The sequence below is a fragment of the Sapajus apella genome, unplaced genomic scaffold (assembly GCF_009761245.1).
Source record: "Sapajus apella isolate SASKATOON/1434 unplaced genomic scaffold, GSC_monkey_1.0 scaffold53, whole genome shotgun sequence".
In the NCBI taxonomy this organism is placed as follows: domain Eukaryota; kingdom Metazoa; phylum Chordata; class Mammalia; order Primates; family Cebidae; genus Sapajus; species Sapajus apella.
In genome coordinates this window covers 11,507,591-11,524,101 of record NW_022436993.1, presented here as the reverse complement: position 1 = coordinate 11,524,101, position 16,511 = coordinate 11,507,591, and the positions used below count along the sequence as shown (strand labels likewise).

Here is a 16,511-nt window from a genome sequence, read left to right as displayed (position 1 = left end):
GTGAATTGGAAAGCCAGAGAGACTGCTGAGAAGCTTTTACTGGAATCCATCTGTGAGATGACGGTGGTTCCCACTAAGGTCGTGACTGTGAGAATGAAGAGGAAAAGATGAATCAAAGACCTATTAAAGTGGTGGAATTTACAGGGTTTAGAAACTGAGTGGATGTGGGTGAGGCAGGAGTCTTGGATGAAATCTCAGTTTGTTTTGTGTTCTTGTTTGTTTGTTTCTGAGAGGGTGAACATGGCTCACTACAGCCTTGAGCCCAGGCACAAGTGATCTTCCTGCTTCAGCCTCCCGTGTAGCTGGGACGACAGTCGTGTGCCATCACACCTGGCTAATTTTTGGATTTCTTTCCGAGAGATGAAGTCTCACTTTATTGCCCAAGCTAATGGTGAACTCCTGGGGTCAAGCAATCCTCCTGCCTCAGCCTCCCAAAATGGTGCTGGGATTGCAGCATGAGCCACTGCACCCGGATTTTTTTTTTTTTTTCAAATGGGAGCATTTGTAGATGTTGCATCAGAGAGAATGCGGAAAATGTAGACATGTCATGTAAATTACCAAGTGCTGGGCTTGGCACATGGTAATTATCCAATAAGGTTGCTATCTATTATTGTCATTGTCAGGTAAACTGGTCTAATTAATCTTAACAGAACTGTGTATGAAGTGCTGTTCATAGTCAATATTCGGCATTCTCTATGCAGATTCAGGTTGGAATTGCAGCCCAGTGGCAATTTCTTAACTTTTCTTGGCCTCAGTTTCCTCATGGAATATCAAGTCAGCAATGCATTCTTGAGAATTTGAGATAAGAGATGTAAAGTGCTTTAAGCAACACATAGTAGGAGCTTAGTCAATGAACAAAAGGCATTATTGTCAGTTTCCAGCGTCCCAGTGAGGCCACGGGACTCTCTTATTTATCTTTGTATCTCCCATAGACTTTACCTTCCTAACATAGCACCTTATACTTATTAAATGCTTAATATGTATTTATCAAATCCAGAATAACTTTTTATTTCATCTTCTTGAGGGTGTTTGCCCTCCATTAAAAAGGTTTCTTGGGCCAGAAGCAGGGGCTCACACCTGTAATACCAGCGGTTTGGGAGGTTGAGGCAGGCTGATCGCTTGAGGTCAGGAGTTCAAGATCAGCCTGGCCACAGAGTGAAACCCTGTGTCTACTAGAAATACAAACATTTGCTGAGTGTGGTGGCAGGTGCCTATAATCCCAGCTACTTGGGAGGCTGAGGCAGGAGAATTACTTGAATCCAGAAGGTGGAGGTTGCAGTGAGCCGAGATTGCGCCACCGCACTCCAGCCTGGCCAACAGAGTGAGACTCTATCTCAAAATAAATAAATAAATAAATAAATTTATTCTTATGGTTCCTTCCTTTAAAAAGGTTTCTTTTTATGATTCTCTTTTTCTAGTTTATCCTTACTTAAAATTTATTGTTCTTGATTCTTTTTCTTAACTTAAAAGTAAATGATGACTCGCACTTCCTAATTTCTGATACTTTTCTATAAAAATGTTCCCTTTATGATACCCCTGCCTCCCTATCTGCTCCTAACCCCACCCATGAGTGTGTTCAGATGAGATCCTGTTCCTGGTCTGGCTTAACTATGATAAGAATTATTCAGGCCATGGAGCTTTTTCCAGAATTGTCACTGGGCTTCAAGACTTATACTGAAGTCAAAATCAGTCAGCTATGGACTGCCTCAAACAGCTTGAATTGAATTAAAATGAACCATAGCACTAGAAAGGCGTGTAATTTGCTCTGAAATATTGCACAGGAACAATATCAAATCTCAGGCAAGACAGGCAATTAGCAACTTTGTGATAATAAAGAATTTGAAATAGCTCCAGTGCATAAATCTTTGCCTGCCTGTGTGTTTTTGTTGGAGGATTCAAAAATCTATATTTTACTATTTAACCTGTGAGTATCTACATATAAGTAGGACTTAACAGCCAGAGATATTAAAATGTTATGTTTATCTTTGAGCAGGAGTATCAGAAATTAGAAAGTGTGAGTCATATATTTCTAAGTTAAAAAAAAAAGAATCAAGAGCAGTAATAGTATAGGTATCTCATGGATTTATACTAGTAACATTGATCTTTTCCCATTTTACTTGCTTTTACTAATTATACATTTTATAAACATTAAAAACTGGAAAATACATGAAATTGTAATAAAGGAAAAAAAATGGTCTATCTTTACTTCTCCTGCTCAAAGATAAACGTAACATTTTAGTATCTCTGGCTGTTAAGTCCTACTTACAGGTAGATACATACACTCTGTAACTGCCTCCAAAGTAATGCTTTCTATTGGATTCCCACAATATGACTACTGCTAACTTTTAAGGACTAAGTTACCATTTTAAATGGAAAGATTTTTTTCTTGAATGTGAAGCTGGATATCTATAAATAAAAAATTTTAATTGGTTATTTGGTGTTTCTTGCATTTCTGGTATAAGTTCCTTAAATATTATATAGATATTATTTTTATTATTTAGCATTTATCCCATGATAAAACTGAAATCATATATCCCTGATATGGATTGAGTGTGTCCCCACCCAAATCTCACCTCGAATTGTAATAATCCTCATGTGTCAAGGTTGGGGCCAGGTGGAGATAATTGAATCACGTGGAGGTTTCCCCCATACTGTTCTCGTGGTAGTGAATAAATCTCACGAGATCTGCTGGCTTTATAAATGCGAGTTTCCCTACACAAACTCTCTCGCCTGCTGCATTGTAAGTCATGACATTGTTCCTCATTCGCCTTCAGCCATGATTGTGAGGCCTCCCCAGACATATGGAACTGTGAGCCCATTAAATCTCTTTCCTTTATAAATTAACCAGTCTCAGTTATATCCTTATTAGCAGTGTGAGACCAGACTAATACAGTCCTTCTCCCCCACCATATTTTGGGGCTTACCTGAGGATAGTAATTCCTAATAAATACTTTAGTTCTTGGGTATTTTGGACTTTTGAACAGCTTTTTGGAATATGAACAGTTTTCTATTATGTTGTACCCTTTGAAATTTATAAAAATAAAATACACTGTGCTTCAGGTTTAGTTTGTAGGTGTGAGAATTTTATGTATGTAGCTTCTGTTCTCTTCATTTCTAAGAAGTCAAAATTTAAACCAGACTTCATCTTTGGACATACAAGAAAAAGTAATTATTTGTAGAGTATTTTAATTGAGTGAGCCTTGGGGTATAGCTCTACATATTACATACCCAATTTCCTTGCAAACTTCAACAACAACATCAAAAACTTTATTAGAATTTTAGAGTTAGAGCACATTGTACTTTTTTTTTTTTTTTTTTTTTTTTTTTGAGAAGGAGACTCGCCCTGTCACCAGGCTAGAGTGCAGAGGCGCGATCTTGGCTCACTGCAACCTCCACGTCCTGGGTTCAAGTGATTCTCCTGCCTCAGCCTCCCATGTAGCTGGGATGACAGGCACATGCCACCCAGCAAATTTTTGTATTTTTCTTAGACATGGGGTTTCACCATATTGGCCAGGCTGGTCTTGAACTCCTGACCTCATGATCCACCTGCCTTGGCCTCCCAAAATGCCGGGATTACAGGTGTGAGCCACTGCGCCCAGCCGAGCACATCGTACTTTAATCACTTTGGGATAAACCATTTGGCTCTTTCATTATTTAATTAAGGTTTAAACTAGTTATTATACTTTTCTTCTCTGTATTCAGTTCAATTGAGTCTTACTGATACAGACTAAACACTAGATACTGTATAGCTATTGGGGATAAAGGAGACCTTCTACGCAGCCCACCTCTAACCTGACGAAGCCCCTGATGAAGTCAAAAGAAGACCATGCTGTGATGGGATATACTGTGGAATCTCATGCTGTATTCAATATGAGTCCTCCTCTCCACCACACTCTCGTTAGTAAGTTGCTTAGATAAATTAAATCTATGCACAAATGAACGTACCATTAAAAATGACGTTTCCCGTAAAGCATTCCTATGTCCTTAATATCAGTTTCTGTTCCTGCCTTGCACCATCGTATCTTTTTCTTCATCTCTGGCTGAATGCTGTAAATGCTCATAAATATCAAGTAATATGATGCAAAGAGATTGCAAACTAAAACTGAAAACCTGAAAGATGCAGTTTCTCATGAAGCTGCTGAAAGCAATATTGGAGAAATGCCAAAATACTTCCAAAGCCAAATGAAGATATGGCAGAGTCAGAGCCTTAACAACCTAAGAGGAGAAATTGGTAGGAGTGTTATCAAGTCAAGTGCTTCCGAAGAGAGTAAGTTGCATAACTACTAGTTAATAGAGGAACTTGGTAAGAAATCATGAAGCCTTCATAAATATTTTTGCAAAACCTTTTTCATCACTGGGGTACAAAAGTCAAGTAAACAGTACCGTCTTACATAGTTTTATCTGAGAAGTGATCTTCCCTCCCCCCATATCTAACATTCAACTAATTCTTTGTTTTAACCATTAGGACGTATTTATAATGATGACTTTTTTGATTTTTCTTTTTGATGTAAAAAATCAAGCCCTTTAAAAATGACATATTATTTGGTGTTGGTCTCTATGTTTTGATTGTCTATTGCTGTGTAACAAACCACCTACCTGCGCGAGCTGCTCTAACAGAATGTCATAGACTGGGTGAACAGAAATTCATTTCTCATCCCTCTGGAAGCCGAGAAGCCTAAGATCGAAGCGCTGGCAGATTTGGTGTCTGATGAGGGCCTGTGTCCTGGTTTGCAGATGGTCACCTTGCTGTGTCTTCACATGGCAGAAGGAAGAAGAGAGCTCTTTGGGGTCTCTTTTATAGAGGGACTAATTCCATTTATGCAGCCTCTACCCTCATGAGCTGATCATCTCTCAGTGGCCCTACCTACTAATACTGTTACTGGGGATTAGGATTTCACCATATGAATTTTGGAGGGACACACACATTTAGTCTATAGCACCATCCCTCAGCCAGAGGTTACAAACAACCAGCATTTGATTGTCTCTCATCATTCTGTGGGTTGATCAGACTCTGCCAGTTGCATTCAGCTTGGCCTGAAGTCATTTGGGATCTTGGCTGGACTAGAATGTCCCAGATAACTCACTTCTCTGCTATCTTCACAGGGACAGCCACAAGGCTTAGATGAATGGGGACCCTGGAATGGCTGGGGCCTCTCTCTCTCTCTCCATGTCATCTCAGGGCCTCTTCTCCATGTAGGAAGGAAGCCAGACTTCTTAGATTGCAATTCAAGATTTCCCAAAGCATAAAAGCAAAAGCTACTTCCAATGATACGGGTCCCAAACAGGCATGGCATCACAGCTTGGGACCCATATCACAGGTCAGCTCAGGTAAAGGGTGGAAGGGTCTACAGAAGGATTTGAATATGGGAAAGTACTGAGGGTCGTCATGGAGACTAACCACTGTAGAAAGCACATTCATTGAAAAAGTCATTTCCAGTACTGGTTATCCTTGGATAATGAGGACCTACTGCAGCTGTAGTCACTTTGGTACATCATTTCCAAAACCCTAATGAGTTGTGATGTCAGTTGCAGCTGTCAATCTACTTTTAATAATCACGGGCCTCAAGTGAAGAAATTCATTTACGGGATAAGCAGATTACAGCTTCAGTGTGTTTCATACGCTTCAGCCCTTTCTTGCTTATTTTCTGAAAGAACAAGCTCAGGTTGATTTGTCCAAGGATACTCAGCAAATATTTGGAAAATAATTCAAAGTGTAATGTATAGTAATCATAATTCTGGACATTTGTATGGTACTTTATTATTATTGTTGTTATTGTTATTATGGAGACAGAGTCTTGCTCTGTCACCCAGGCTGGAGTGCAATGGCATGGCCTTGGCTCACTGCAACCTCTGCCTTCCGGGTTCAAACAATTTTCCTGTCTCAGCCTCTCACAGAGCTGGGATTACAGGCGGCACCACCACACCTGGCTAATTTTTGTATTTTTAGTAGAGATGGAGCTTCACCATGTTGGTCAGGCTGGTCTCAAACTCCTGACTTCGTGATCTGCCCGCCTCAGCCTCCCAAAGTGCTGGGATTACAGGCGTGAGTCATCGTGTCCAGCCCGGTACTTTATTATTTAAGTAGTGCTTTTAGGTATTGTTTTACTTGCTTTTTATGTCAAATCTTATGTGGTCAATCAGACAAATATTCCATTTTTCAAGTAAGGAAACTAAGTCACGAGAAGCTTTTAAATGTTCCACAGTCACGCCGCCAGAAAACACTGGAGCAAGACTCTAAGTTTTGGGTTCTTCCTTTTTTTTTTTTTAAGACAAGGTCTTACTTTGGAGTGCAGTGGTGCAATGAAGGCTCACTGCAGCCTCAGCCTCAATCTCACAGGCTCAAATGATCCTCCCACTTCAGCCTCCAGAGTAGCTGGGACCACAGGAGTGCCCCACCACACCCAGCTAATTTTTGTAGAGGCAAGGTGTTGCTATGTTGCCCAGGCTGGTCTCAAACTCCTAGACTCAAGCAATTGTCCCACCTCAGCCTCTCAAAATCCTGGGATTACAGGAATGAGCTGCTGTGCCTGGCTTTGGGGTTCTTTCAAACCACCCATCTGTCCTAGAATTCTCTCTCTCTCTCTTTTTTTTTTTTTTGAGACAGGGTCCCACTCTGTCACCCAGATTGGAGTCTACACTCCAGTGGTGCGATTTTGGCTCACTGCAGCCTCTACCGTCCAGGTTCAAGCAATCCTCCCACCTCAGCCTCTCAAGTAGCTGGTACTATAGGCACACACCACCATGCCGGGCTAATTTTTGTATTTTTAGTAGAGATGGGCTTGCCATGTTGTGCAGGCTGGTATCAAACTCCTGAGCGCAAGCAGTCTGCTGCCTTGGCCTCCCAGAGTGCTGGGATTACAGGCATGTGCCACCATGCCAGGTCTAGAATTCTCTTTTAAACTTTGAAGGACATGAAATGGAAATTTGTTCTGTCTTTCTCTCTCTCTCTCTCTTTATATATATATATAAAGAGAGATGTTTGTCTGCACATGCATATAAAATATGCATTTTATTTATTTATTTTTAATTAGAGTCAGGGCTTCACCATGTTGGCCAGGGTAGTCTCAAACTCCTGACCTCAAATGATCTACCCACCTCGGCCTCCCACAGTGCTGGGATTACAGGCATGAACTACCACACCCAGCCTAAAATATACATTGAAAAATCCATTCTTAAAGTGTAGCTTTCATTGTTAGTTAATGATCTATAGGTAGTCAGTAATATCCATTTCAAGTTAAAGGAGTCACAGATGCATGGATGCCATCTGGAAGTTATTTGGTCCAACCCCTTCATTTCACAGATGGGAAAAGCAGGTGTGGACTGGATAACTTAGTTGCCCAAACCCACACAACTATCTAGTGAAGAGCCATGCATTCTGGACTCTGAACCCATCGTTTTACCAACTAGACCATGCCACCTCAAGAATAGCCTTCTGGATGAAACTGTGAGAGGAATGTAGACATTTTCCATGTTTAAAACATTTGTCTGTGGTTCTCCAGGACTTAAAAGTAATACAGCTTTTAAGCTCTTTTCTGGTCAAATGCAGCTAAGGACCGGTTGTGCATCTGGCTCAAAGTATTGCTATTTCTGGGAGACAACCTATGGCTAGGGATCCATGGGACAGAAAAGCCCCTCTAGAAAAAGCTGAGGACAGACTTCAATGTGGAGAGTTCTTTATGAGAAAAGGAAGTGATAACTGTTGTATTCCAGAAACTCGGCATATGTTTCACTTGCAGGAATAAGTGGAATAAGTGTGGCTAGCAAAATCAAAAATTTTACATCAAACATTCTCAAGGCATTGAGCGTAAAACCTTCTGAGAGGCCAGGCGCGGTGGCTCAAGCCTGTAATCCCAGCACTTTGGGAGGCTGAGCCGGGTGGATCACGAGGTCAAGAGATCGAGACCATCCTGGTCAACATGGTGAAACCCTGTCTCTACTAAAAATACAAAACATTAGCTGGGCATGGTGGCGCGTGCCTGTAATCCCAGCTACTGAGGAGGTTGAGGCAGGAGAATTGCCTGAACCCAGGAGGCGGAGGTTGCGGTGAGCCGAGATTGCACCATTGCACTCCAGCCTGGGTAACAAGAGTGAAACTCCGTCTAAAAAAAAAAAAAAAAATTCTGAGAATGAAAAGGGCAGAGATGAGATCTCAGTTTTTCAAATTAAGTAAAATTTAAAGGTCAGTTATTCAGACAGTGTCTTGACAATAATATTGCACTTGTCCCAACTCTGGTATGTTACTGTAGTGAGTAATATTGCATTTTGATCTGTGCTGAAATATGGTTATCTTCCCCTACCTATCCCTTCTCCTTTCCTTTCTTTTTTTTGGGGGGGAAGGGGGGAGACAGAGTTTTGGTCTTGTTGCCTAGGCCAGAATGGAATGGCGTGATCTTGGCTCACTGCAACCTCTGCCTCCTGGGTTCCAGCAATTCTGCCTCAGCCTCCCAAGTAGCTGGGATTATGGGTGCCCACCACCACACCTATCTAATTTTTGTATTTTTGGTAGAGATGGAGTTTCACCACATTGGCCAGGCTGGTCTCGAACTCCTGACCTCAGGTGATCTGCCCCCTTGGCCTCCCAAAGTGCTGGGATGATAGGTGTGAGCCACAGCGCCTGGCCCCTTTTGAAGTGTATATATATACTGTTTAGTTGGCCACTAAACAGAGAAATTTGGGGAGTCGGTGGTACTAGTTACAAGTTTGTAGACCACAGTGTATGCAAAGGCCGTCTGCTCAATCCTGCTGACTTGGGATTGACCAGATGGCCCATGTTAAATTGAAGAGTTAATGAAGCCACAAGCTGATTTTTTTCATTCAAGCAACCTCACGTGTTTTCTGGCTTTTTGAATGGCTTCAGTGGATTAACTTACCAGTTTAAGATGAACTGCTCACATCAAGGTGTGCAGGATGGTGAAAGCCTGAGCAGACACAGAGGAGGGGACCTATCCCAGGCTGACCTGTCTGCAAAGGCCTTTTTCCAGCACGATCGCTTCCTGGGTACATCACTGCCATAGTCCTCGTAATCGTTTAGAATTTGCACACATCCCCAGGTTTTCTTCTTACATTCTTTGTCAATTTGAAAAAAGAAAAAAAAAAGTCCTGGGAATGAAACCCAACATTTTCCTCCGAATACATGCTGCTCATTTGTATCTCTGAGCAGTTTTGCTTTATTTATGTCACAGTTGAAAGAACTTGCTGGGTCCCCTTATTGCTCTGTATCCTGAAGTGGTGGGATTTCTTTCTCTTCAGGCATGGCTATTGATTCTTTTGACAGTGTTCAATATTAAAAGTTATAAATCCACATGCAGTAGGGCCATTACGCCGTAAATACCTGAGAAAGTTGAAGTGTGGTGGTGGTGCCCATGTCCAAGGAGGGGCTCCTGGTGTCGCCGTTGATCGGTGTCCAGCCCAGCCTGCTTTAAAGAAAACACATCGCAGGTCTGAACCTGTCTGCACCATGGAAGTATTCAAACAAACTTTAAAAAAAATGATGCATTTAAAAAATATTTTTGTCTCAAATCAAATGTCGGTGTTAAATGCAGTGTTTCTAGAGTGCGGCCACAATCTGTGATGTAACACATCAAAAAATAGACGTGCTGATATATTTGGGCCAGACAGCACTTTTTTCTTAGAAGTCCATTTATTTGGAGGAGACTTTTATAGTGCCAGCAAGTCCAGTTAGAAAGTTCCATCTGCTCTGCCTCTTCCTGCTTCTGCTTCCTTGCCATCTCCACTGGTGTCGTCTCAGACAAGACACTACCTGATTTTTTCTGGATAATAGCGACATCCTATGGGCCCCCTGCAGGTACAACGGGCCCTTCCCTTCGTCCATTTGTCACACGGCTGCCAGGCTCTTCACTTCATATCGTCTGCATCAAACCCTGGGGTGCCTTCCCGTTTTTTGTCAGTTAGGGTTTGTTCAGAGCCACAAAACTATTAAGTTGGTGCAAAAGTAATTACAGTTTTGACCATTACTTTCAATGGCAAAGACCGTGATTACATTTGCACAAACCTAATACTAAGATAAAATGAAATAAGCGATGTATGCTAAGAATTAGACCTTTCATGCTTGAGGGAGGAGTTGAGAGTCAATTGAAAACTCATCCACCAAAAATCAGTTTTCTAATTTGACCATTGCATTTTTTTTTCTTTTTTTTTTGAGATGGAATCTCGCTCTGTTGTCCAGGCTAGAGTGCAGTAGTGCAATCTTGGCTCTCTGCAACCTCCACCTCCCAAGTTCAGGCAATTCTCCTGCCTCAACCTCCCCAGGTAGCTGTGATGATAGGCACATGACAGGCATGTGCCGTGACGTCCAGCTAATTTTTGTATTTTTTTATGGAGATGGGGTTTCACCATGCTGGCCAGGCTGGTCTTGAACTTCTGGCCTCAAGTGATCCGCCTGCCTCAACCTACCACAATGCTGGGATTACAGGCGTTACAGGTGTGAGTCACCATGCCTGACCTAATTTGACCATTGCATTTAAACTTATTAGATGAGTACCAGGTCGAGGGCTGGGTATAGCAGAGTCAGGGGTAGGAAAAGAGCCTATGTTTATGACATAAGGACAGTGTATTGCAGTTAAGAGAAGCTATTCTCATTCACAGGTGAAGTAGAGTTCTGGAAAGTCCTGCCCTCTAAAATTCAAAATACCACTGAAAAATATATTTAATCTGGGTAGACGGAATCATCTTAATTATAATGGCCAGGGTGAAATAGCTGTGAGAAACTCTCAGTGAAACTAAACTAAAATTGCCCCCAAACTACCCTCCTGCACACCAAATCTTCAATTAGGTGAATTTCCTAAATATTGTATAGAAGTTGATTTATGCGTATATTTTTTCAAAATATGCATAGTTTAAATATGCATATTTGAAATAAAACAAATCCTTTTTATCGTCTCTGGCTTTCGGCTGTGCTGGAGGACTGTCCTCTGATTCTCTTCTTTTGTCCCTTTTATTTTTTGTCTTTTTTTTTTCCCCATTTATTTATTTTATTGCATTTTAGGTTTTGGGGTACATGTGAAGAACATGCAAAATTGTTGCATATGTACACATGTGGCAGTGTGATTTGCTGCCTTCCTCCCCATCACCTACATCTGGCATTTCTCCCCTTGCTATCTCTCCCCAGCTCCCCACCCCGCACCGTCCCTCCCCTATTTCCCCTCAACAGACCCCAGTGTGTAGTGCTCCCCTCCCTGTGTCCATGTGTTCTCATTGTTCAACACCCGCCTATGAGTGAGAACATGCGGTGTTTTTTGTCTTTTAAGTCTCTGTTCTTTTGCGATTCTAGATCCATCGGAATTAGAAATGTTGTTTCCCTCCGCTAGGCTGTAATAGCAGTTGCAGTCTGTCCTCCGTCTCTCAGATTGTTCACATTTCACATTTTAAGTGCAACAGAACTTTTGACCAATGTGTTTATAATAAGCTCTAGCTACTCCCTTTTTCACTAGCTTCTGTGCAGGTACCTGTATGCAGTGCTGAAGCTTCTCGGGCATACTCCGGAAAATACCAAAGCCTGCTTTGTTTCTTGGTAGCCACTCCTGTTTGCACCATTGCGTATTGCTGCTGTCATCGTTCCTTACCTTCCTCCTTGTTCTGTGAACTCTCGTCTCTGTGAATAGCCCCTTGCCTGTATGTGGAGAAGAGAGCAACCTCCAGGCTGAATGCAGACCGAAGAGGGCTCCTTCACTGCACAGAAAGCATGTATTCTAGATACACTCTCCACCCCACTCAAAGACATGTTCCACCTTAGAGCAGCATTGGCAAGTTTGTTCTTTAATCATTTCTTATCCTTTGAGTGGAGGTTACAGTGTGTGTGATCATAGAAAGTGCCAGCCTGTTCTGCCTGAGAGCATTAGAGGTATTTCCCAGAAGGGATGACATTTTTTAAGTGATTTGTTTTTTTTTTTTTTTTTTTTTTTTTTTTTTTTTTCAGAAAGACTCACAGCTTGTGAGCTTGAAATGTACCAGCATTGCTCTTTCAAATATACATCAATTAAATATACAGTTTGGTACTTTTCAAGCAAAAGTGATAGCATTTTATCAGTTTAGCTCAGTTTCTGCCCCTCTATGACTCTCTGGAACACGTCTGTACGATCGTCAGCCAGAAGGAAAGAAACAGCAAATTAACTCATATGGAAGATTGCATCTATTATTAATGGTACTGTGATTTCATCAACAGAAGGCATGAACTACATATTCCTTGCTCTTAGTAGCAAGGAATAAGATACTGAAGAGTAAATTCCTAGCCATCATCAATGAAACATATCACCCCATGTAGCACCTGGCAGCTGTATGGTGATTCCCTGAGCAGATACTGCCTTTTCTTCTCATAGCCACCGTTGGAACTGCCTAGCTGATAGAAGCCTGGCTTGCAGAAGGACACTATCAAACAAAATCAATGGCTATGCTAGCCACAAGTCCTATGTTCTGTACAAAAGTCTAAATACATCATTTATGCCTTGTGAGCCAGTACATCTCAAACACCTGAGTTCCAGATAATTGCAATGGCTGGCTATAAATTGGTCTATAATTCTGTCACCCTCTGATCTGTGACATTGTTTTCACCTTATCTTACGTGTATACTATACCCGTCACAAATTTTCCCCTTGTTCTGCCAAGTCATCTCCCCTCTCATCACCCACTTCCTCTGAAAAGAAATAACCTAGGAAATACATGAGTGGTTCCTATGGTTCTCATAACAAAGCTACTGTTCGTTGAATATGGGCTGTGCGCCAAACCCGTCTGTCTACAGGTATTTTTACCTATGGTATCTAATTTATTTTTATGATAGTCTATGAAATGTGCTTTGTTATTTTAACTTACAGATCAGAAAAATGGAAGTCAAAGAAGGCCTTCAAAGGGATGTGGGGGGAAATAGTGACTTCAGAACATCGTTTGATGGAACAGTTTGAGAGCTTGGACAGACGTGATGCCCCTTTTCCTCAGTTCCCAGAGCGTGGGACTTGAGTCCTGGTTTTGTTCTTGGCAATGCTGGAGTTTTTCCTCGCTACTTTTAGCAGCTCTCATTCGTTTTAAAGCCTTCATTTAGGAAATGTACTTTAATTTTTTTTTTTTTTTTTTTTGAGACAGAGTCTTACTCTTTTGCCCAGGCTGGAGTGCAGTGGCGTTATCTCGACTCAGTGCAACCTCCACCTCCCAGTTTCAAGCGATTCTCCTGCCTCAGCCTCCCGATTAACTGGGATTACAAGCATGCACCAACACACCTGGCTAATTTTTGCATTTTTAGTAGAGACGGGATTTCACCATGTTGGCCAGGCTGGTCTTAAACTGCTGACCTCAGGTGATCTGCCCACCTCAGCCTTCCAAAGTGCTGGGATTACAGGCATGAGCCACTGCACCCAACCCCCCAATTTTTTTTTTTTAATTTTTAAAAATAGTAGAGATGGGGTCTCACTACGTTGCTTAGGCTGGTCTCAAACTCCTGGCCTTATGTGATCCTCCCCCCTCAGCCTCCCAAAGTGCTGGGAGTATATAGGCAGGAAGCACTGCACACAGCCATTTTATTTTTAATTTTTAATTGAAACAAATTTTTAAAAAGGAAATGTACTTTTAAAGGAAAGCACAGGAATTGGGGTTCTTGCTGTCACTGATAGACATTGGTGAACACTTAATTTGTGCTACAAATGAGAGCAAATCGAGGACACAGAGGGCTTTGGACTTTTCAGAGACAGCTGATTTCAGTTTCAGTAAATCATAGTCACTTTCATTATGACTAAGAATCTTTGCTTTTCAGTATTTTTGAAGTGCGTTTCTGTGTGCTCGGGACAATCAATTCAAAGTGAAGAGGTTCATTTGTTTTTGTTATTTCATTTATTCAACCTAAGTGTGTTCCCCTGTTGTTTTGGGGGGCGTACTCTATGCAGTCATGTGGGTCACAGATCTTGTCTTTTGCTTCTTTATGGCTCTAATTTCTGGCACATAATGGGCCTTCAACCGAATTTTGTTTGCTTGGGTAGTGAATGAATAGTGGAAAGATCAGTTGCAGCCAGGCACAGTGGCTCACACACCTGTAATCCCAGCACTTTGGGAGGATCACCTGAGGTCAGGAGTTCGAAACCCGCCTGGTCAACAATGGGAAAACCCCATCTCTACTACAAATACAAAAATTAGCCAGGTGTGGTGACACATGCCTGTAGTCCCAGCTACTCATGAGGCTGAGGCAGGAGAATCACTTGAACCCAGGAGGCAGAGGTTGCAGTGAGCCGAGATTGCACCACTGCACTCCACTTGGGCAACAGAAAAAAAAAGAAAGAGCCGTTGCTTCGGGATATTTAATTTAGCTAAAAAGCGACAAATGAAATTTTAAATTATTGTTGATTTATTCAAGAATACATAGCTATGACTAAGAGATACAATTAAGTTAAAGAAAAATGCAAACTGAATATCAAAGGATTTGTCCAGTAGATAAGGTTAACACTCACTCAGGAAGAGGACTCCCAATGGAAGTGGTGGGAGGCAATTAACACCACGTATGTCACTTAGATCTGCAGTGGGGGTAGATTCTGACTTCAGCGGGATCATAAGTGAGATCATCTCTCTAGTTTTATTGAATTGCCTTCTTACATGGGTGTATGTTCACAGCCTTCCACCCTTTAAGGACAAGAGTTTATGCATGTGTAAAATTTTTTGATTGTAGTTGTTGGTTTTTTTTAGAAAAAAAGAAAAAAAAAAAAAAGAATCCTCTTTTTAGAACTTCTCTTGGTGATACCATCAGAAATGTCTTCCTTAAGTGGAAAAGTCCAAACTGTTTTGGGCCTTGTCGAGCCAAGCAAACTGGGCCGCACCCTGACCCATGAACACTTGACGATGACCTTTGACTGCTGTTACTGTCCACCTCCTCCGTGCCAGGAAGCTATTTCCAAAGAACCTATCGTCATGAAAAATTTATATTGGATTCAGAAAAACTCTTATTCCCATAAAGAAAACCTTCAATTGAATCAGGAGACAGAAGCCGTAAAGGAAGAACTGTTGTATTTTAAAGCTAATGGTGGAGGGGCTGTGGTGGAAAACACAACCACTGGGATTAGCCGAGACGTACAGACATTGAAGAAGCTTGCAGAAGAGACTGGCATCCATATCATATCCGGAGCTGGGTTTTACGTGGATGCAACTCACTCCTCAGAGACCAGAGCCATGTCAGTGGAGCAGGTAAAAAGCCTAAGTTCTTTGACAATATCTGTTCATAAATTCAAAACAGCCAGAACCTTGAAAAATGCCCTGGGCCTGGAGGTAGCTGGGCATACTATAGAAATTTGCCAGCTAGCAAAGACATCTGTCAGTTGGTACCCAAATTAGTAACATTGTATTTCACAAAGAAAGTGCCAATTTTGTAAGTAAGCCTTGTGGTAAAGAAAATAATATTAATAAATAAAATGTCAAGGAAAGAGATCTTAATGCACTGGTCATTGAAAAACCCAACGTGGTAATAGATTGTGTATATCATATCTGTCCTCAGTAGTGGCGCCACAGTCGGTTTGTAAACCTCACTTTTCCATCTTCAGTCATGCAACCTCAATTTTTGTCCCCCTGGATTTTATAATAACCAGCAATGAAGATTCACTGTAGGGTGAAACTTGGCAGGCAGAGACTTGGCACGTTTGTGAATGTGTTTCACTCTCCTTTTACAAAACACAGGAGGTGGAAGAAAATTCGTTCTCCTGTGGGTTTTCATAATATGGTCTCAAACAAGAATGGGCAGAAGGGAGTAAATTGTTTAGGGACAAAAAGAATAAGCTGCAAAACATTTTTGTGCATGTGTGTGTTCTCTTTCTAAACACACATGTATCTGTTTATACCTGTTAATGAATATATGTATATATTCATATGTGTCTTCCATTGCCTAACAGGCATGGGGTGTCAGCTCAGTCTTTGCAAAAGATCACTTACTCTCTAGAATATTTTGTATTTCAAAATTTTGTCTGCACTGTTTTCCAACCAGGACTTTATTTTTGTAAATGTATTTATGGTATTTAAAGACTACGCTGATGATGAGCATTATACACTTTTCCAAGCACTCTGAGCAGTAACTATACACAGGAACCAAAAAGTGTAATAGTGGTACTGTGTGCCGTCAATTTTCCATGCTGTCTTCGGTAAAAAACTGAATAAATAGGAGAGAATTAAAGCACTACTGGAAGCCTTGTGCGGTGGCGCAAGCCTGTAGTCCTAGCTACTTGGGAGCCTGAGGTGGGAGGATTATCTGATCTCAGGAGTTCAAGTCCAGCCTGAGTAACATGGTGAGACCCCTGCTTCTTTTAAAAAAAAAAGAAAAAGAATTACTTGATACAGGAGACACAGATTCAATTCATTGGCAGTTTTTCTATATTCTAGATGCTGCTCCCCAGGTTAAATTATAGATTTTTTCCCCTTCACTCTGAATGCACTGTCATTAAGCCACTTTCTCCAACTCCAGCTTCATAAAGCTATTAATTTCTCATTAAATAAACACTTATTGTCTAATCTTGGATTTAGTGTAACTTGTTGATTTG

General features: G+C 41.3%; 1 protein-coding gene across 8 annotated transcripts in view; it reads left to right on the top strand.

Moving 5' to 3' along the window:
• Positions 1-16,511, top strand: part of PTER (phosphotriesterase related) — a 74,620-nt gene that overhangs the window by 31,010 nt on the left and 27,099 nt on the right. For 4 of the 8 annotated variants that reach the window (XM_032243970.1, XM_032243966.1, XM_032243967.1 and 1 more), the window contains one exon: positions 14,685-15,171. The exons of 1 other annotated variant lie outside the window; for it this stretch is intronic. In XM_032243970.1, coding sequence (XP_032099861.1) covers positions 14,740-15,171 — 432 coding nt within the window. In that variant the 5' untranslated portion in view covers positions 14,685-14,739. Of the gene's footprint in view, positions 1-8,160; positions 8,180-14,659; positions 15,172-16,511 lie in introns of those variants that run through there. 3 more of the 8 variants (XM_032243969.1, XM_032243972.1, XM_032243968.1) reach the window with 3 other exon arrangements.